At 53.1% G+C, this 21,949-nt stretch overlaps 1 protein-coding gene across 3 annotated transcripts in view; it reads left to right on the forward strand.

The window, feature by feature from the left end:
• Positions 1 to 404: 404 nt before the first annotated feature.
• ACSF3 (acyl-CoA synthetase family member 3) overlaps positions 405 to 21,949 on the forward strand; it is a 69,364-nt gene continuing 47,819 nt past the window's right edge. Inside the window, exons 1-3 of one of the 3 annotated variants that reach the window (XM_008537016.2) lie at positions 405 to 996; positions 8,120 to 8,825; positions 10,201 to 10,356. In XM_008537016.2, the coding sequence (XP_008535238.2) occupies positions 8,160 to 8,825; positions 10,201 to 10,356 (822 nt within the window). In that variant the 5' untranslated portion in view covers positions 405 to 996; positions 8,120 to 8,159. Of the gene's footprint in view, positions 1,228 to 8,119; positions 8,826 to 10,200; positions 10,357 to 21,949 lie in introns of all 3 variants that reach the window. The other 2 variants (XM_070613995.1, XM_070613996.1) reach the window with 2 other exon arrangements.

Consider the following 21,949-nt stretch of genomic DNA (forward strand, 5'->3'; position numbering starts at 1 on the left):
ATCACATTGGGGGTTAGGGCTTCGACCTATGAATGCGGGGGACACAACATTCAGGCCCTGAGTTCAGGTGGATCACGTCGTGGGAGCGACTCTCTTGGACGTGTGAGTGCGATGTCCCGTGGGCAGTTTAGGGTCTTCAACACCCCACGCTGTTGGCTAAGTTTCTGCGGGCCACTTTCACTCACGTACCAGGCGCCCTGTGGCCTTTGACCCAGAAGCCCATGCCCCTTAGTTTTGCTCATTTTCTCGAATTTCTTTGATTTCTTCCCTTCCTGATCCCCCGGAAGGGCACGTTTCCGCATCGTGCTCTCCCGCTCCCCATCCCTGAGCCGCGTCGCCCTGGTTCTGGAGGTTTCCGGCCCGTCCTTCCTGGAGCAGCTGTGGACGCAGACGGAGGCCCGGATGCCCCTTCTCCGCGTGACCCCGCGGTGGCGGCGGGCCCACGGCCGGCCCCCAGACCCAGCTCCTGTCTCCCAGGAAACCCTCCTCCAGAGGGGCCTCCGCGCCCCGCCAGGAAGGGAGGCGCTCGGGAAAGTCAGGCCTGCGTCAGTCATGCCCACGGCGGCACATCCGGCTTGCCTGATTTTGATTTTTATTCTTATTTTAGAGAAGAAGCCACACATTTCCGCCAAAGAGAGGGAGTCTGCGTCGGGCAGACGCCTCCTTTGCTGCCCGGGAGTTACGACTTTCCCCAGCTCGGCTGGTGTCCGCTCAGCGCCCAGGGAGCCCGCGGACCCGGGCCCCGGGAGGCGGCCGTGCGGCTGCTAAGTTAAACGAGAATAAAAGCAAAAGTCCCCGCTCTGCGGGCCGCCCTCCGGCACCAGCCGGCCGTCCGCACCGGAACCCAACGCGAGGGCCCCAGGCCGCGCCGGGGGACGCGACGGGCAAGGACGCGGGGTGCGCGCAGCCGCGCTTCCGGTTCCGGTTCCGGTTCCGGCGCGACCCGAGGAGGAGGAGGGGAGCAGGAAGAGGAGGAGCGGAGCGCTGGCTGCCGAGGTACACCCCGCCGTCCAGGCCTCCTCTTCCCGCCGCCGCCGCGAGGGTCCGGCTCCTCCCTTTTGTCGCCTCCCGGGGCGTCGTCTTCCTGGCCGCGGGGCCCGGGTCACGTGCGGGGACCCCACCGTTCGGGCGCCGGGCCGGGCGGTGCTGGCGCTCGGGGAGCGACCGGAGCCCGGGAGGGTGTTGAGTTCGTCGAGTCCGCTCTCAGCCGTGGTTAGAAGGGACTCGGTCTGTGCGTCCCAGTAAATCCATTTCCCTTCTCCCCGGGCCCGCAGGGCCGCCTGGAGCACCTCCCTCCCCCGTTGTATTTATTTGTCCGCCTGCGCGGGGCGCTGGGTGAGGTGCATAGCGCTGAGGTAGAGCCGGCCCAGCCCCCGCCGGCAGGTTCCTCTGTACACAAACAATGACAGTGTGTAAGTGCCAGGTTTTTGGAGGACTTGGTGAGCAGCCAACTTGCCGCAGAGAAGGGAGACTTTAAAGAGGAGGTGATATTGAGCTGGGCTTTGAAGGATGACTAGGAGTTTGCCAAAAAGGGAAAGGACGAGAGCTTCGAGGTGGCAACAGGAGTCACTCATTTGGGGAGCTGTGGATTCCCAGACCCCGGAGGGGAGATATTTGTGCTGGGGGCCTGGGTGGAAACGGCAGTGGGGGCGCTTATCCTGGGCCCAGGGGCGCAGACGTTGCCAGTGGGCTTCAGGGTGCCCTGGGAGATTGTGATGTGAAGTGTGACTCAATCTAGTGATGGTTCCAGGGTCTATGCTGTGACCACTGTAAAAGGAGACTTGCTTGTGCTCACACTGTAGTCCCGGAACCCCCATTCAAGGCAGACTGAATCACTGGATTAAACTGTGGGCCTGGGAGGGTAAGCTTCGTTCCTCCAGATGGCATTTTAAAAGTAGTATTTTACTTCCTAATATGGATATGGGCTTAAGTGCGTGTTTTTCCCTTTTGGTTTTTTGATTTGAATGTAGTGCTCATGAAAGCAACGTGAGTGGCTGTTACTTAAAAATGTAACTTTGAAAACAACCCCCTAAACCACAGGCATCGTATTGAAACAAGTGTCCTCCACATGGGGAGTGTGGTCCACTTCTGCCACCCCACACCTTCGTCACTGCAGCAGATGACAGGAAGCGCTGGGGTCTGCGTTGAACTTGGTCTGGGGGGTCTGGGGTGGTGGTGATGGATCAGGTGCCGTTTTATTCATTTCGAAACCAGCCGCCTTCATTTGAATGCAAGTATCATTCTTATCAAGTAATTTTTGTCGTGCGGCTCCGTGGTGAGCACCCTGCTAAGGATGGCGTGGCGGTTTGCTTTTTGCCTCCATGTGTGCCAGGTCGTTTTCATACGAGCTCCCTGCTGCAGGTCTTGTTACTACAGATGGACACGAAGGCTTAGCCGGGTGAAGAAAGCTAGGAAGGAAGGAGTGGATGTCCCAGGCTGGGTCCTTGTTGACTCTAAAATCTGGGCTCTTAACCAGTATTCTTAAGACACAAAAGACGTAATCTTCCTGGTGGTGTCCGGGTCCTGAGAGTCCATATGCCAGGTGGGCTACCCGTGCATCTGGGTGGTTAGACCACAAGTGGTCTCTGCTGGGTCTCTGGCTGGGCTCCTGCCTCCCAGAGCAGTCTGAGAGCAGCATGTCCTTCTCGGGGAGGAGGGTGTCCTGGCTCACCAGCAGGCAGGTTTCCATGCTCTTGGCTGGGGGTCTTTCACATTGCCGGTTGGTGACAGCGGTTATCTCAGCTTGGTCAAAGGGCTGAGAGCAGTTTTATGAAGTGGGTTAATTGAGACAGGGAAAACCCAGGGCCAAAGTGCATTTATTTGGCGCAGCATCACTCCAGGCTTTCTGCTGGGGGTGATGGGGAGCCCCGTGACCAAAGGGATCCTGTGGTGGGAAGGTGGGTCTCTTCCTAGGGAGCTGTTGATCTTTCTGGACCTGGAGGTGTTCAGGACACAGTCATCTGCCCTGGACAGATTTTTGGTTTACTTCTTCAAGGCAGGGCCCTGATCCCCATGACCGTGAAGATTTAGCTCTGTACTGAAAGAAGTTACTACGATGGAGTGGTTTCGGGGTCACATAATGTGAGGGACATAAAAACTGTTTTGAAGGGGTGGCGTCCTGCTCCCACATGTTTGGCGGGAGAATGGATTAGTACAGCCACTCCGCAGACAGCCCTGGGGGAGCGCAGTTCTGTGCACCTCCCATGCCTCCTGCCCTGCACGCATGCTTGTCTGGCTCCTTCTCACTCTGTGCTCCAGCTCCACCGCCCTCCCAGGAGGGCCTGCCTGCAGGGGCGCTCTGCTCACGGGCACTGGGACCCTGTCTGCCTGGCTCACGCCCGGCTGCATGCAGAGCCCCCATGCAGAGCTCATCGCAGTCTCACTACCTCCCACTCAGGGACTGGGTGGCAGGAGGTGGAACCCAGTCTCTGCTGCCGCAGGTGTGCGGCCTGACTGAACCCAGTGCTCAGTGCTGGCACAGCATGCGGTTGAATGGCTGTTGTCAGAACATACTTTTTCATTGTCTGTGTAAACCTTTTATGAACCAGTAGCTTTAATTAAAAGAAGAATGCCGTTATCTCATTTTTATTTGCTTCTATGATTTTGAGAGATTAAAGAGCTGTAGACAGTTATAAACGTCCTGTAGATTCACCATCCAGAACAAATATTTTCTGTATATTTTTATATACTTTTTTGTATAAAAGAAAATATTAATGCTGAAGTTGAAGCATCCCCATTTTTAAAAAATAAATGACATTTACTAGACTTTTTATCTGATTACAAAAGTCATACATGCTCATTGTATGTATTGTATACATGTAGCAAAATTGGAGAAAATTGAGAAGCACTAAGAAGAAAGAGAAATCACACCTGGACGTTGACCTTCAAGTCTCCTTTGTGACTGGCCGTCCTTCTTCCCTTAGTGGTGTTGTGGAAGCTTCTCCCCGTCAGCATGTGCCCCCACAGTTGTTCTGGGGCCCCAACACCACACATGTGTGCCCAGTTTTCTCAGACCTCTTCTTGACCATTTGGTTTGGTTCCGGTGTTTCCATGTTATAAAGAACTCTGCCGTGCGCCCCCGTGTCTGCATCTTTATGTACATCTCTGATGCTTCCTTGGGATACATTCTTAGAATACACTGGGAACAAAAGCCTTGCATTTCCTGTTTTCATGTCTCATTTTGAAGTGCCTGTACAGCATCCCTTCGGATGGCCGAGGGTTGCTGGGCCTCTCCCCCTCGCCTGCGTCCTGGGGCAGCCCTGCAGGTAGCCTGTGAAGTGCTATTGAGTTATGGTGTGATGGCGCTCTCGCTGCTCCCTGTGGCTGATACTCCTCATCGCCTGGGCTTGCGAGCCTGGGCGGGTTTGGACTGCTGCCTCTCCTGTGATTTTGTGGCCTCGGGCAGTTTACTTCACCTCTTCTCTCTGTCCCATTTGGGAGTCGTGGCTCTGACTGCCTGCTCAGCCGTCCATCTCCAGCCCAGGCAGCAAGCCCACCCTCCCACCCTAAGCAGAGGTCCCCAGCGAGGGAGGGAAGCTGGGGGTCAGCCCTGTTTTCCACTTTTCCATTTTGAGTCCTCAGACTCCAGCTTCTCGTGACCCCCCCCCCTTGCCCCATGTGGTGCAGCTCCTGGGGCCCCAGGGGGAACTGGCAGAGTGCTCGCACCTCCCTATAAGAGGCGAGGGTGCCTATTCTCTAAGACCCCAGGGATGCCCTTCAGGGTGACCTGGGAGGTGTTGTGGAAAGGGGAGTCATGTTGATTTTGGCACCTGCAGCTGTGGGGTGGTGTCTGACCGCCCACTCCCCCGTGCCTCCCAGGGAGAGGGGTGGGAGGAGCTGCCATTCCTGGTTCGTCTGTCATCTGTCTGTCTTCCATGTGTCTGTCTGTGTGAGCAGCACCCAGCTGCCTGAGTTCTCCTGAGCACCCCAGAAGATGCCGTGGCTTCCAGCTGGCACCCCTGGAATATCTCTCTTGTGCTCTTACCAGCAGGAGTCTGGCCTCGGGCTGTAACTCAGAAATACTGTGTATTCGGGTTTCTGTTGCTGTTTGCATGTTCTCTTTGTTTTTGTGTCTGCCCCCCCAGCCCCCCCGGCCCCCCCGCCACCTGTCAAGCAAATAGAGAAGAATTTGCTAGAAGTGAGAAAAGGAAACACGTAAAAGCTGCCCTGGGTTGCTTTTTACTAGCAGACTTTCTTTCTGAAACCGGCATATCTCACATGTTTATCACATTTCTTGTTTTCTCTGGTTGAGCCCAGCTGTTTCTTATAATTTGCCAGGTTTCTTTATAGTAACAGAAATGCAGGGGTGTAAAACCAGCCGTGACTCCACCGATGAACGTGTGTGGAGGGCAGGACATGGAGAAGTCCAGGCCACTCTGGCTTTTGAGAGCCTGCTTCTTTCACCAGGAAAGAGTGTGGGTCAAGTGTATGTGAGAATCAGCCATTTGGCCGAGGCCATGGAGCCTTAAGGAGTGTTCGCACAGGTCCTCAGAGCAGCCCACTAGAGCTGAGAGGGAGTCCCTGCAGAAGCGCCTGGGGTGGGCTGTCTCCAAGGTGTCTGATTTCCCCACTTGGCTGGAGGCTGGTGTGGTTGCCCTGGTTCCTCTGGGGGCGGGGCTGGGTGACTTTCTATGGGGAGCCCATGGCTGCAGCGGAAACCAGGCCACCGAAGCTAACAGGCAATACCAGTACCAGCATGCTGAGGGCCTCATGTACAAAGCATCGCTCAGATCTGGCTATTCTTAATGTAGTAGAGTTTGTTTGTTTTGTTAGGTAATTATAAAGTGTGTATAATCTGTTTTTTAAATTAAGAACCGAGAACAAAACTGTTCAGTTCATATAACAAACAATAACACATTAGTTTTCCCCCATGGCAAGTTAATGAAAGAGCCAGAGAAATGAGGGTTTGTCAGGGAGAATGTGCCGAGCACGGGAGGAGCAGCTCCCGCAGAGCAGCGCGAGGGGCGTGGAGAAGCAGAGAGTGGGGCTGGGCCGCCTCCTGTGGGCAGGGGCCACCTGCCAGGTCATTCCTCACCTTCCTTGTTTTCCTGGGCCTGAAGGAAGGGAACGAGACCCACAGCTTTTATTTTATAATGTTGTCAGACGGCCCATTGGCAGGCATCCTGTCAGCCTGTGGCATTCAGAAGCGCCCTCTGGGGTCCCCTGTGCCTGTCCCCCTCCAGGAACAGCTAGCTACACTTTCCACCCACTAGTCATTTCCTTGTGCTCATGTGGGCCAAAGCAGCCGTGGGCTTCTAGTGTGGTTGACTGTGGCGAGAAAAGATGGCTGGCGTGGGAAGGCTCAGGTCGGACTCCTGTCTCTGCTTTAGGAACTCGACAGCTTTGAGTTTTCTCGTGTGTCCCATAGAGTTAAAAGTGGTTGCCGTGTTTACTGAACAGGGTGGCTAAAGGTGAAATTACAAGATGAAAACACATCATAACATATTAAGTGTATTATCACTGTCAAAACAATACTCATTAAGAGGCCTGCCCTGTGGCGTAGCAGTTAAGTTTGCATGCTCGGCTTCGGTGAACCCCTGGGCTGCCAGGTTGGATCCCAGGCACGGACATGTGCACTGCTGTCAAGCCATGCTGTGGCAGGTGTCCCACATATAAAGTAGAGGAAGATGGGCATGGATGTTAGCTCAGGGCCAGTCTTCCTCAAAAAAAAAAAAACAAAACCCAGTACTCATTAAAATCCTTTAGGAGCCCCTTGGATAGCTCGTCCACTCAGCTCCCGGTCATGGATGCTGCTCTGATCAAGAGCCACAAGTTGGAGCTGAGAGGAGGGCAGAGGCCAGAGGGTGCTGCTGGGTAGGAAGGCACTGTGACCCTTCTTTGGCTCCAGAGGCTGTAGTGGGGAGCAGGGATTCCTGGAGGAGCTGTGAAATTGGGGCCTCAAACCAGGGCCAGTGGTGGTTCTTGACCTTCCAGGCCGCACTGGCACTGGGGAGGAAGCATTTTCAGTTTTGCTGGTAGCAAAGAGTCTGGTGGCAGGTGGGCTCCTGACCTGAACTGAGCTGAGCTTCAGTGGTAAACTGCTGTCTATGCAGAAGCAGTTTGAAAAGTGCATGCCCTTTCTTATTGAGTACCCACGTGGTGACTGTCCCCCGGGACAGTGTCCTAGAGCAGGATGGCAAGTCAGACTGGCCCTTGACAGCTGGAGCTTTGGACCGGGCCCTCCCTCCCACGTCTCCCCTCTCTCCACCCTCCTAAGAATTCTAGTTGAGCCAGCTGGTCATGACCCCTTCAGTGAGCTCTCACTTCTTGCTGACTATTTTGGCCATTATTTAGTAGTTATGTTTTTTGGGGAGAGAGAGAAGAGTTATGTTTCAGCTTAAAAAGAAAGCCCTGATGTTCAGACATGTGCACTTGGCTTCGTTTAAGACTGCGGCACCAGGTTCCCGGATGCCCACCATTTGGGAAGCATTCGAGAACAGAAGCAAGCCTGGGTCTGTGTTGGGCTCGCTCAGGTGTCCAGCTTCGCCCGCCAGTGGAGAGAGAATATTTGGATAGTGACCCTTGTGTTCCCTCCTCTTAGCTAGTATTTTTCCAGGCTCAGATTTTTTTTTTTTTAAAGATTTTATTTTTTCCTTTTTCTCCCCAAAGCCCCCCGGTACATTGTTGTATATTCTTCGTTGTGGGTCCTTCTAGTTGTGGCATATAGGATGCTGCCTCAGTGTGGCTTGATGAGCAGTGCCATGTCCGCACCCAGGATTCTAACCAACGAAACACTGGGCCCCCTGCAGCGGAGCGCGTGAACTTAACCACTCGGCCACGGGACCAGCCCCATCCAGCCTCAGATTTTTAAAAACTGGTGTTCAGAATTTACCTTAAGTGCATTGAATTCTATTCACTTTGCCTTGGTTTTACCTAGTTTAGTTCATTGTTTTAGAACCTTGTGTGGTTTTGAAATCCTTAAACTAACGTTAAATAGAATGCTAAAATGTTGGACATTTAAGTTTCAAAGGTGTATGGCAAGAGCGTTTACGGTTTCTATTTTGGGATGTTACCTTATGATTGATGGTCAACAGACTCCATCTGGATGGGTATTTTAAATCTTGCTTTGGGCAAGTAGGGCCGATCTGGCAGCAGTAATCTGGTGCCCCTCTCTTTCCAGCCCCGCCCCAGCTAAACCGAGTCGGACATTTGTCGGTGCCATGCCACCCCACGTGGTGATGTCCTTCCGGCGCCTGGTCTGGGCCCTGGCCTCCCACCGGCCGGCTCCCTTGAGACACGAAGGAATCCACCTCCTGCATGCAGCCCCAGCAGCCTGCTCTGACAGAAGCGCCCCGGTGTTCACCCGTGCCCTGGCCTTCGGGGACAGAGTTGCCCTTGTTGACCAGCACGGCCACCACACGTACAAGGACCTTTACCACCGCAGCCTCTGCCTGTCCCGGGAGATCTGCAGGCTCCGTGAGTGTGCCGGCGGGGACCTCCAGGAGGAGAGGATCTCCTTCATGTGCTCCAACGACGTCTCCTATGTGGTGGCTCAGTGGGCCTCATGGATGAGCGGCGGCATCGCCGTCCCTCTCTACAGGAAGCACCCCCAGGCCGAGCTGGAGTATTTCATCCAGGACTCCCGCAGCTCGGTGGTCCTTGCCGGCCAAGAGTACGTGGAGCTCCTGAGCCCGGTGGTCAGGAAGCTGGGGGTCCCGCTCCTGCCTCTCACGCCTACGGTCTATGATGGCGTGGCTGAGGAAGCCGGGGATGGGCAGTTACCAGAGCGGGACTGGAGAGACCGGGGTGCCATGATCATCTACACCAGTGGGACCACTGGGAGGCCCAAGGGCGTCCTGAGCACCCACTACAACATCAGGGCCGTGGTGAGTGCTCGCTCAGGCCACACCATCGGGAGGGGTCTGCTCTGTCCCTCTCAGGCCCATTGCCTACAGCAGCAGTTATTGTGTGGCCCCTGGGCCAGGTCCGTAGGTCGGAAGTGCCTTCCGGGGTGGTCTGTTGTTCCTTCACCTTTCTGTAGGGCCAGTCACAGCTGTCACCACCCTTCCAGCCCTACCTGAAATACTCAGCAATAAAGGGTCACAGTGCCAGGGGATCCAGTCCACTAACCCGCGTAGGATGGCTCCTGGGAAAGGGCCAAGGGGCTAGCTCTCAGGTGTGGAGGGATTTACTAGTGTGTGAGGACAGAAGGGGCCACTCACTGTGCGTGATGTTCAGGTAGTCTTCAAGGAGACCAGCCACAGAGTGAATATGCAGGGTGTATGATCAGCACCCCAAATTGGGGCTTATTAGGGAAACCTGTAGGCAGGAACTCATGCATATCATGTCTGAGGCCTTGTTTTTGTGTTCTGTAGCCTCAGTTACATCTGTGCAAAACTCCCAGCCCCTTTATTTATCTGTAATGTATAACCTTCTTGCTTCCAAAAAGTATTTCTAGGTACCGTAAAGACTCTTACACAGTAGGAGCAATGAGATAAAATAGAAGCTCCGAACCACAAAGAGGAAGGTAGTGATCAGTGCCTTCAAGCGTCAGGCTAATTCAGTCCCCCAAGTCAGGGGCACACTGAGTCCAGCTGGCTGTAAGCAAGGTGCAGTGGTCTGTTACCTTTCTCCTGGAAGGCGGACTTGCTCTCTGTAGAGACCATCTCTGGACTTATATTTCCAAGGGAGTGAGTCTCTCGCCTGTGTTTGCACGTAGCGGTCCCTGCAGGACCACGTCCTCAGTAGTGATTTCAGAGGGTTCACATGGGCGTGTCTCACGTTGCTTCTCAGTAAAACCTGCGGATACACCTGGAAAACCCAGCTCTGGGTTCTGTCACGGCTGAGCTGGGGCGAGGATAGTGGTGGACTCAGCAGGGAGCTCAGCCAGGCAGCAGAGGCCGGTGACTGGATTCCAGCCTGGACTGGTGAGGCCCTGAATCCCAGGGCCTGTCGGAGCTGTGGTTGCAACTCTTGACCACCTTGGGGGAGAGCCACCAAGAGTGTTTGCCGAGGCCATGGGACCCCCAAATCAAAGACCCTTTCCAATTTGCTAAAGCCCCGAATTGTACGGCTCTCTTCTCTGACACGAGGGTGAGTGGGTGAACCCACAGACCCTCGGTGGTTTTGTTACCATCTCCTGTTAAGGGCGGGACAGCAAAGAATGGCCTTCCTCCTCCTCCTCTCAGCTAGAGTGCCTGCTCTGAACTCCCTCGTCCTGCTGTGGCTTCCCCCTGCTCAGGCTCTGCTGATGTCCTGCAGGTGACCGGGCTGGTCCACAAGTGGGGGTGGACTAAAGACGATGTGATCCTCCACGTCCTCCCACTGCACCATGTCCACGGCGTGGTCAACAAGCTGCTCTGTCCACTCTGGGTGGGAGCCACCTGTGTGATGCTGCCCAACTTCAATGCTCAGCTGGTAAGTCGGGGTGGGCTCTCGGCTTGGATGCCCCCTGGGCCCTGCTCCTTCCTCTGGTGTGTAGACTCTGGCAGCTGGCAAAGGTTGTGTGAGGTTCCTGTTGCCACTGTAACAAATGATCCTAAACTGGGTGGCTTCAAACAGCACAGTTTATTCCTTCACAGTTCTGGAAGTCAGAAGTGCAAAATGAGTCTCATGGACTAAAATGAAAGTGTCAGCAGTGCTGGTTCTGTCTGCAGGCTCTCCGGGAGAGTCTGTTCCTTGCCTCTTCCAGCTTCTAGACACAGCTGCATTTCTTGCCTCGTGGTGGCGTCACTGCAGTCTCTGCTTCTGTGGTCTCATGGCCGCCGCCTCTTCTGTGATCAAGTCTCCCTCCGCCTCCTCTCATAAGCACCCTATGATGGCATGGGGCCCCCTGGATATCCAGGCTAACCTCCTCATCTCAAGATCCTTAACCTCGTCATGTCTGCAAGTCCCTTTTGCCACATAAGGTCACATGTTCATGGGGATTAGGATGTGGATATTCTGGGGCTCTTCAGGTGACCACACCAGCATTCCAGCGTGGATGGTCCAGCTGGGGGCTCTTTCTTGGTCTCCCCGCTTGTCCCCTTTGCAGTGTGGTGGTCTTCCCAACACTGCTGTCAGGTCGGCGGGGAGGGACACTGGCTGCTGCCATGTGGAGATGGAGGCAGGAGCAGAGCTGTCCTGCTGAGCAGAGTGTAGTGATGAAGGGTGCCTCTTTGGAGGGAAAGATCCCGACCCTGTCCCCTGACACTTAGTGGCCTGGTGCCCAGCGCTCCCCCAGACCCTCAGTTTTCCATCTGTCGGCGGTGATGGGGTGGCTTTGAGCACAGGCCTGGTGAGGCAGAGCTCTGCATGGGGCCACCCTCGAAGGAAGGCTGTTAGGCCGTGTGTCCTTGTCCACTCTGTTCATGCATTTGGGCTGACTGCACCTGGGAGCTGCTCCGTGGGCTGCAGAGGTCATGAGAGGATGATTGTGAGCTCCCGGGAGCAGGGGTGCCCACGTCCCTGCAGGGAGGCTGTGCTGCCAGCTGCCTTGAGTGAGGCCCAAGATGTCCGTTGATTTACACGGTAACTCACATCATGAATACAGTGTTTATTCAAGGGGAAAAGGTGGAAAAAGTGAACGTGGTAAAAACCCTTAGTGTTTGGATCACATCATGGTAGTTCTCAAATCATGGAATGCTCGGACTGCGGAAGCAGCAGAGCGCAGGAAACCCCTGAGGCCAGGCTCCTGGTGTGCACAGGTTTGTAGGCTGGTGGCCGTGCAGGGGCTCTCCTGTGGGGTGGACCGTCCCCAGCCAGTGGAGCATGGCCTTGTTGATCCCACACTCAGCAGGCCGCCTGCCTCAGCACAGTGCTAACCCAGCACTCCCACTGTTGAAGCCCTGCTGGCCCCTTGGAGCGTCCGTCTGGAAGAGCTCCCAGGCTCTCTGCCTAGCAGCTCAGAGCTTGCATTTTAGTCGAGTGTGAATTTCCTCATGAAGGGGTCCCTGAAAGCAGGGGTCCCTGGGCTGCAGAAGTCACTGTTCACTGAAGTCCAGCTTCCTGTCTGTGGCCACCAAAAAGAGGCAGGGCTGGAGAGGCTTGGGCCTTGTCCTCTCACGGCCTGGAGCCTTAGCCGCCAGAGAGTGGAGAGGATGAGGCAGGCTGAGTCCCAGCTTTTAGAGCCGTTTAGAGCAGTGCAACCTAGGCCAGCCTTCCACCTCTCTGACCCTCAGTCTCGTCTTCTGAGAAAGAGGGGCAGTGACCCCTGCCCTTGGCCATGTGAGCCCAGGGAACGTGTGGGAGTGTCTGGGCTAGAGCCTGGCACATGGAGGGGCAACAAGACCAATGTCAGTGCCTTCTAGTCCCAGAAAGGCAGAGAATTGAGAAGGGATCTTTATCCTCTTGTTTCTGCTTGAGTGAGAGTCTAGAAGTGGTTACTGTGTAGAAAAGCTTCAGGAGACCTTGTGAGCCTGTTTGTTGACAGATGATATTGGGGTTTAGAGAAAGACACTTAAAAATCTAGCACGGTAGTGGTCGACATGACAACAGAGGTGGCAGCCCATGGGCCAAGGCAGTCCCTTTCAGACCCCGTCCCGAGAACCCCAGGCATGGCTCCAGGACGGGCGCCAGCAGGCAGGCTCTGGGGCTCCTGCCGCCTCCACCTTCACCCACCACAGCTTCACCTTTATCTTTCTGTGTTTTATTTATTTATTTATTTTTTTAAGATTGGCACCTGAGCTAACATCTGTTGCCAATCTTTTTTTTTCTTCTTCTCCCCAAAGCCCCTCAGTACAGAGTTGTGTATTCTAGTTGTAGGTCCTTTTGGTTGTGTTATGTGGGATGCCATCTCAGCATGGCTTGATGAGCCGTGCATAGGTCCATGCCCAGGATCTGAACTGGTGAAACCCTGGGCTGCTGAAGCAGAGCCTGCGAACTTAACCACTTGGGCCCCGGGCCAGCCCCCTGTGTTGGATTTTTAAGCTGCAGGACCTTTAATGATTTTAGATGAACAGAGAGTCTGCAGCTTAAAGATGCCTTTCAGGGCAGCAGGCTGAGGCCAAGTTCACCTTCTAGACATAAACCTATGTTTGGCTCCCTTAGCCTCCTGGCCAGGGGGGTGGGCCAAGGTGACTCTCAGAAAAGGATGGTCAGGCCCAGCCTGCACACGCTCCTTCCTGGCGCTGACTGAGGCCCCTGCCACATTGTGATTCTCAGCACTGCTCTCTCCAACCTGCCATTGCTGCACTGAGGCTGAAGACTGGGCTGGGGGAGGAGCAGGGGGCGACTGAGCTGTCGGGCTAAGGGGCGTGACTGCTAAGGGCAAGCAGAGACAGTCCCGGGGTGCTTCGCAGGGGGCGCTTTGCCTGGGAGCTGTTTGTGACTCTCTGGGCTGCTTGTGCAGCAAGAATGCAGCAGCGCTGTGGGGTCTCCGAAGAATGCAAATTGCCCTCCCCCCTCCAAATTCTCTTCCACTTGGAGGGCCTCCCCGGGATCAAGGGCACTTGACTGTTCCTCTAAGACAGCTGGGAGCCAGAGCTGTGCTGCTGTGGGCTCCTCCTCCACACACCAGCATCTAGCTGATTACAGAGGGAGGGCAGGGCTCAGAGCTCAAGAGAGCAGAGTCTCCAGGTCACCCCCCGCCTCAGAGCCCCAGAAAGCCTCGATCAGGAGCCTCAGAGCCCCAGAAAGCCTCGATCAGAAACGTGGACAGGCTGAGCCCCAGGGGCTGACAGCCTCAGTGGATGTTGCAAGAATCCCGATTTCCTTGTTCCTGATTCACAGGGGCATGACTGCCCCTGTTAGGGGTGGCAGCGATGCGTGGCAGGGCTGGCGCAGCAAGGGAAGACTGCTAACCCAGGCCTTGTCCCCTCGCGAGCTCGTTCCCCTCCTCGCCTCTCCCACCCCCATCTTTTTCACTCCCGCTGCATGGCTTCCCTCCTGTTCCGCACACACCTGCCCGCCCGAGTGCCCTGTCCCTGCCGACCCGCCTGCCCTGGCTTTGCTCTCAGCTCTGTAAGCGTTTGCCTCCAGCCACTCTCCTCAGCACTGCAGCCCCTACCTGGTTCCTGGCCCTGCCCCTGCACTGCTGTTTATCACGACTCTTCTCCCCTTGGAGCCTCATGGAATCTGCCCATGTGTCCTGCTCATTTCTTCTTTCTTCCCCTAGAATGTCATCCCCGAAGGCACAGGTTTTCCTCCTGTTCGTGGTGTCTCCCCAGGTCCTAGAGCAGCAGGGTCGGAGCATTTGTGAGTGAATGGATGAATGGTATCACTGTGTTTCAACACGACACCCAGGCTCTGGGCCTCTCTCGCTTCCCCACTTGCTGTGTGGACCAGGAGGGCACGCTCCTGGGCTGCCGGTTGGAAACCCTCTCTCCAGACTGTCTCAGTTTACTTACGTGTCATTGTGACCATCTGCATTTGTGCAATAGCCATATTGGGGGAGAGTCCCCTGAAATCACAGGGAGTGGTTATCTGTTGAATAAAAGTTTTACTGTATCAACTTCTCTGAGGAGTCTGAGCATAAGTAAATACAATGTAATACAGGGGTCCACTTAAAAGTTTGTTCTGCAGTGTTTGTGAGGACCCAGGACTGCAGGATCAGGCCTCTTGTGCCCGTGGCTCGGCTCCGCCTGAAATTGCCGGTGGCCATGATGGCGTGTTTTGTGGACAGGCGTGTAGCATGGATGGGCTCGTCGGTGTCCTTGGGCCATGGGAGATTCATGTGGAAGCACAGGCAGAGAATCTCATCGTTGGTGTTCCACCCTCCAAAGAGGTCTTGCTGGTTTTAAAGCTTGATAGAATTAACTTTGCTGAATATGTACCTGTTGTAGCTTAGATATTCTGAAAATGAGTGTGGATTTTAGACAAGTGGGTGAGCACTGGACAGGGAGACACCTGCGGGGGTTTCAGACCTGCCCCTGAGCATCGGGTTTTGTGCGTTGAATTCTTTGGCCTCCCGGCCGTCCTCCCACCTGTCCCCTGTGGCTGCCGCCCCCAGTGGGCTGTCTCTGCTGCAGAGCCCTGCTAGCAGTTCTGCCCCGGCAGGCGGGCTGGGCCCCGGGCTCTGTTCCTACCCTCTCCCAGTCCCTATACCACCCTGAGGAGTGAGGGCCCTTTCTGCCATTTGGCACCATCTTTATCCTGTCGAGGTGTCAGAGGTAGGAGGCTGCAAGGGCAGCTCACAGGAGGGCCACCTCTGTGGTTTTTGGCACCGACTTGGGATTTCTCAGAACAGCAGAACTGAATTTTGAAACAAGTTTGATGTGGGGGCTGATAAAAGATTGCAACCCTGTGTTTCAGGGGTTTGTGAATTTAGATATCTATATTAGACTTATATTAGTAAAATGTTGCTTTCAGTGTTGTTAAAATTTGGGGGTTTTTTTTATTAATGTTATGATAGATTACAATCTTGTGAGATTTCAGTTGTACATTATTGTTAGTCATGTTGTGGGTACACCACTTCCTCCTTTGTGCCCTCCCCCCACCCCCCCTTTTCCCTGGTAACCACCGATCAGATCTCCTTGTCAATATATTAACTTCCACCTATGAGTGGAGTCATATAGAGTTCGTCTTTCTCTGACTGGCTTATTTCGCTTAACATAATACCCTCGAGGTCCATCCACATTGCTGCGAATGGGCCAATTTTGTCTTTTTTTATGGCTGAGTAGTATTCCATTGTGTATATATACCGTATCTTCTTTATCCAATCATCAGTTTCTGGGCATGTAGGTTGGTTCCACGTCTTGGCTATTGTAAATAATGCTGCGATGAACATAGGGGTGCAAGGGACTCTTGGGATTTCTGATTTCAGGTTCTTAGGATAGATACCCAGTAATGGGATGGCTGGGTCATAGGGTATTTCTATTTTTAACTTTTTGAGAAATCTCCATACTGTTTTCCGTAGTGGCTGTACCAGTTTGCATTCCCACCAACAGTGTATGAGGGTTCCTTTTTCTCCACAACCTCTCCAACATTTGTCGCTCTTGGTTTTGGATGTTTTTGCCAATCTAACAGGTGTAAGGTGATATCTTAGTGTAGTTTTGATTTGCATTTCCCTGATGATTAGCGATGATGAACATCTTTTCATGTGTCTATTGGCCATATTTATATCTTCTTTTGAGAAATGTCTGTTCATGTCCTCTGCCCATTTTTTGATCGGGTTGTTTGTTTTTTTGTTGTTAAGCCATGTGAGTTCTTTGTATATTATGGAGATTAACCCTTTGTCGGATAAGTGGCTTGTAAATACTTTTTCCCAATTAGTGAGCTGTTTTTTTGTTTCAATCCTGTTTTCCCTTGCCTTGAAGAAGCTCTTTAGTCTGATGAAGTTTACTATATTAGTAAAATGTTGCTTTCAGTGTTGTTAAAATTTGGGGTTTTGTCTAAGCTTATATTTAAGAAATTTGTGTAAAATAGTGGTGCCGGGTGACCAAAAATGTGCAGTGGTGTTTAAATGGTCTTAGTTGGGGTCTTCAGGTCATCCCACTGAACAAAACACATGCTAACTGTGGGACGACAGGCTGTCAGCATCTCATGAGGCTGATTGATGAGGTGACAGTGACTCAGAGGACAGACAGGAAGATGGATGGGCAGGCTGTCCAGAGTCTCAGTCGATTGCTTGTCTCAGATAACTTCACTCTGGCGACTTCCTCGGGATCATGGCCACTCACAGAGGGGGCAACTTCCAGTGGCAGGAGACTAAATCAGGGCAGGACCATGGGTTGGCACTCACTCCTCTGTTGACCTCCTGGGGGGCCTGCCCGAGGGCAGAGGCTAGGCCAGCAGAGTGCAATGAGTCCAGCAAGGCAGGAGAATGCCCCAGAACTGTGGTCATGTGGGGTTGGGGCACCAAGACGCTCATTCTCAGGGGCTCGGCTGTGCAGGCTGCTGGGTAACCACCAGTGTTTTAGTTGAGGCAGGTGCCCCTGCCCAGGACACCACTTCCCGTGGTTAAACATGCAGCCCTGGGGGACCTGTGGCCCCAGATGAAGTTCATTCTGGGATCTGAGAAATCAGCTTCTGCTGAAGTGGGAGGGGGCCTGTTTTTGGGCAGTGTGTGTTTCAAGGCGCAGGCAGAGTTTGGGGAAAGGAAGCAGAGCACGTTATGTCCACACAGGCTTTATAGATCTGATCCACATTGTGGAGTCACTCAGACGGGGTCTGCTCAGGCCTCACAGATGTGATCCACAGTGCGGGGTCACTAGGACAGGGGGTGCTCGCACACCTCACAGATGTGATCCACAGTGCGGGGTCACTAGGACAGGGGGTGCTCGCACACCTCACAGATGTGATCCACAGTGCGGGGTCACTAGGACAGGGGGTGCTCGCACACCTCACAGATGTGATCCACAGTGTGGGAGTCACCAGGACACTGGCCTTAGGAACTGGACGAGCTGCTGTTTTCCTGTCTCTGGCCTTTCATCATGAAATGTCCTTTCTCACTGCCTAGTTGTGGCCAGAGCCCCTTAAAGAACAGAACTGGAGCCCCGTCCTCTGTGCCTTTTCAAATGACCAGAAAATGGGTAGCTGAGTCCTTGGGGATGGCTGCTTTGTGCTGTAAGTATTGACTACAGTTCTTCATCTTTATGAACCCCGTCCTTGGTCGGCTCAGTCTGGCGGTCCTGCCCGGCTGGGATCTGACCCTGGGTTTCCAGCCCTTGCTGCACAAGTGGGGAGATGGTGAGTAAAAGAGGTGCCAGACCCCTCACGCTACTGCATCTGGAATGGGGTGGGACCCCAACTCCCAGGGGTTCCTCTCTGCAGCCTGGTTTGGGAACACTGTCTGGTCTGTGCCATGACAGCTCATGTGACAGCTGAGCACTGTGGTCTGGCTGACACACAGGTGTTGTCGCTAGTAAAATGCAGGCCTAGGGAGGCTTGGTGTTCTTTTGGGGGGTCCCCCAGATCTGCAGTTGTAAAGTTTCTGAGTGTGTTGAACACCATGGAGGAGGAACGCTGCTGTCATAAATATCCTGCTTTAGGACGGCACCTGCCACTTTGCTGATTTGGGTGAATTCCAGGAATGGCGAGGCCTTCCCAGCTGCAGCGATTCTCAGGAGGTGGCTCCTGGGGTGGATGTTGGCTGTGTGTCAGGTCACATGTCCATGTTGATGACCGTAGGACCCGTCAACATCCTTCATTTGGCTGACCATGTGCCACTTCCTTCAGCTTCTTGTGGGAAGCCTGGGGACTGCGTGTGTGGCAGGTGGAGGAGGCCTGGCGGGGACCACAGGTCCCCAAGGGTGCGCGGACCGTTTGCTTGTGCGGCCTGTGCTACCTGCTCTTGTGCTGGTGTGCAGGGCCTCACTATGAGGTGGCACAGTGAAGTCTGTGCTTTTGCACCTGTTGACTGAGTGCTCGTGGTAACAGTCGAGCCCTTCTGAGCAGAAAAGGACTGGGCTAAGGTGAGGGTGTCATTGGGACGTCCGTCTGGGTGCTGGTGGGGTCTGTCAGAGGTCAGCCACCCTGAACGAACTCAAGCAAACACAACTGCTACCCTGTAAATGCTGCTGTGGGCAAGAAGGACATGGGGGCCCGAGGCTGCTTATTGTCAGCCAGATCAGGATGTCAACGCTCCCAGGGGAAGTCTGGTGGTATCCCGTGTGTCCCCTTGTCTGCACTCTTCCCAGGACCCACAGCTTCCCTTGTGACAGGCACCACCTGGGTCAGCACCAATTTGGCAGACCTGCGTTTCTGTACAAGCCAGTGGGAAGGAGAATGCCACACAGAATTTCCAGCAATCCACATTTCAGAGCTTGGAAGGGACCTCAGGGATTAGTCTAAATTAATGTTGTGGTATGAGAAGACAGGGAAGCTGCAGGGCTTGGTCAAGGTCACGGCCGCCCTGGGGCGGTGAGGGTGGCCTACAGGTGGTCTTCATCCCCGTTGATTCGTGTGGGTCTGGATTTCCCACACTTTGCTCTCAATTGCTGGACCCACTGGTTAGTGCCTGGTGAGTTTGAGCCATTAGGGTTTATTTCCTCTGCTCAGTGGCAGGAGGAAGTGTGGATTGTATGGAGGGGCACGCCATGTGCACATTTTTTATCCTCACTTCTCATTTCAGTACACATTTATTTTCTGTCTGCTCAGCCATAGGTAGATAGGAGTGGTGCTGACATGAATGAACTTCCAAATGCTGACGGGGTAACTGTGAGTTGTGAGTATTTTTCTGCTAGTCCATGATGTTAGCTCCCTTCTTAGCCTGTAGAGAACCACAGAGTATCAGAGTTCAAGGGCTCTGAGGGAAAGAGCCTAGTCTCAGCTTTCTGTTCATCAGATCCTAAAGCTTTCAAATGATGGAATGTTCCAGCCGTCTCCAAGAGAAATGAATACCCATGTGCATCACCCAGCTTCACAGTTACTGACTCAGAACCATTCTTGTCTCATCTAGAAACGTCTCCTCCTACCTCAGGAGTTTGTTCAGACGAATATCAGCCCTCATAAGGTTACAGCATCTCCTAGAGGTGGGGACGCTTTTTCTTAGAGGTGACGACAGCACTGTGGTCACAGCAAGGCGGTGAGCAAGAGTCCCTTTGTGTCATCACATGTTCCATCCATATCCTTGCTGTCGGGGGCCCCTCACTGTTGTAGCGCGTGAGGGCCCCTCACTGTTGTAGCATGTGGGGGGCCCCTCTCTGTTGTAGCGCGTGGGGGGCCCCCTCTCTGTTGTAGAGTGTTGGAACTGGGCCTCAGTCACCTCCTGACCTTGTGCTTCGGGATCAGCTGCATGTCTTGTTTTGTGGGGAGGTTTTCTCTCGGTCTTTTCCCTGCACTTTGTTTAAGGAATGGGGCTGTGTGTCCTGTAGACTTTCTCACATCAGATTTTGTGTGTTGCATCCCTGTGGTGTCATTTAACATGTTCCCCATCCCTGTATTTCTTGAAAAGTGGTAGTTAGATCTAGAGGCCTGGAAGATTCAGGGGTTTGGTTTGGTTTTGGTTGGGGCGTGGGTAGGGAGACTTCAGAGGTGATGTGTGTTTGTCCAGCAGGGGCACATGACGCCCCATGTCCCTCGTTCTGTGATGTCAGCACTCACTGAGGCTTCCTGCCCAGAGCTGTTAATTCACTGGGGAATGTTGTCATGGCTTCTTTTATTTTAACTGGGGCATGATTTACGTGCATTAAGGTGTGTGTAAGTTAAGTCTGCAGCATGGTGCATTACAGCTGCCTGTGCGTCTGTGTAACAGGCACCGCTTAGAGGAAGAGAGAACGTTTTCATCATCCACAGTGCTCTCTCATTCCCTCTCTTGTAGGCACCCCCCCCCCCCCAGAGGTCGCACTAGCCTGGCTTCTGTCACTGCGGTTTAGTTTCTCGTGTTCTTCACGTAACTGGACTCGCCAGGCTGTGCCCTTCGTGCTTCTAGTTCATCATACGATGTTAGGATTTGTTCTTGCGTTGCATCAGTTGTCATCGGTTCTTTTTGTATTGGGTGTTGTCTTCCATTGTACGAAAGTGCCATGGTTTATTTATCCGTTCTGTGTCGAGGGACACTGGATTGTCTCCAGTTGGGGGACACAGGCCACCTCGTTTTATTGAGCTTCACAGATGCTGCATCTTTCACAAGTCCCTCCACCAGGAAAAAGCTTATAGCTTGCTGAAAACTCAGGTGATGGTTAGTGTTTTTTAGCAGTATTTTTTTTGTTTATCTTTATGTTTTTATTTTATTGAGAGCACATTGGTTTATAACATTGTGTAATTTCAGGTGTACATTGTTATATATCAGTTTCTGTATAGACTGCCTCATGCTCACCCCGAATAGTCTAGTTTTTATCTGTCACCATACCTATGTGCCCCTTTACCCCTTTCACCCGCCCCCCCACCCCCTCCCCCTCTGGTAACCACTAATCTGTTCTGCTTATCCGTGTGCTTGTTTACCTTCCACATATGAGTGAAGTCATATGGTGTTTGTCTTTCTCTGGCTTATTTTGCTTAACATGATACCCTCAAGGTCCATCCATGTTATTGCAAATGGCACAATTTTGTCTTTTTTATGGCTGAGTAGTATTTCATTGTGTATGTATACTGCATCTTCTTCATCTGTTCATCAGTGGATGGGCACTTGGGTTGCTTCCATGTCTTGGCGTGTAAGCAAGAAAGTATTTTTAATTAAGGTATGTAGATTGTTTTTTAGACATACTGCTACTGCATGCTTAATAGACTACAGTATAGTGTAAACATAACTTTGTATGCACTGGGAAACCAAAAAATTCCTGACTCACTTTATTGTAATATTCACTTTATAATGGTGTTCTGGAACCAAACCCACAATTTCTCTGAGGTATCCCTGTATTGTAAATAAAGCTCTATAAACATTCTCATAAAGATCTCATAAAAATGTGGACGTTTCTCTTGGACCTGTACCTGCTAGTGCTAGACATCCACTGGGCTAGACGTGTATTTAATTTTGGTAGAAACCGCCAGAGTTCACCAAAGTAGATGCATGTGTTAGACTCCCACCAGCAGGACGAGAGTGCTGGTTTCTCTGCATCCCTACCCACACTGGGTACTGTCAGTCTTGTTAACATGAGCCATGTGGGTGGGTGTGTTGTATGTGTGTGTATGGTGTTTCATTTCCTTTTATTGGAGTGTTGTGTACAGGGAGTGAATGCATGTGGTGTAGTGGTTTCTGGTGAATATACCTGTGTAGCTCACACCAGGTGGGATAGATGTTCCCCTCCCCCCGTTCTTTCATGACCCCTTCCAGTGAGTCACCCACTAGAGGCAGCAGCTCCTCTGAACTGACGACCACGTCGGTCAGTTTATGTGAGTTGTTGAACTTCGTAGGGAAAGGGTCTCAGCGCTTGCCCGCTTCTTTCCCTGAGCACAGCGTTTTCGGGGTTTATGGAGGCTGCCTCTGTCAGTGGCAGGCTGACTGCCGGGGTCCTGGGTGCTCACTCCTGAAGGGAGTTTGCGGCTCCTCTGCTTCTCCTCCCCAGAGAGTCTGTGTGAGGCTGAGACTGGTCTTTACTCCAGTGTTTGGTAGAACTCACCATTGAAGCCATCTAGGCTGGGCCTTTCTGGGAAGGTTTTAAATTAAGGGTTCAGATTCTTTGATAGATACAGGACTTCTAATATTTTCTATTTT

Source organism: Equus przewalskii, chromosome 3, assembly GCF_037783145.1.
Source record: "Equus przewalskii isolate Varuska chromosome 3, EquPr2, whole genome shotgun sequence".
Taxonomy (NCBI): Eukaryota; Metazoa; Chordata; class Mammalia; order Perissodactyla; family Equidae; genus Equus; species Equus przewalskii.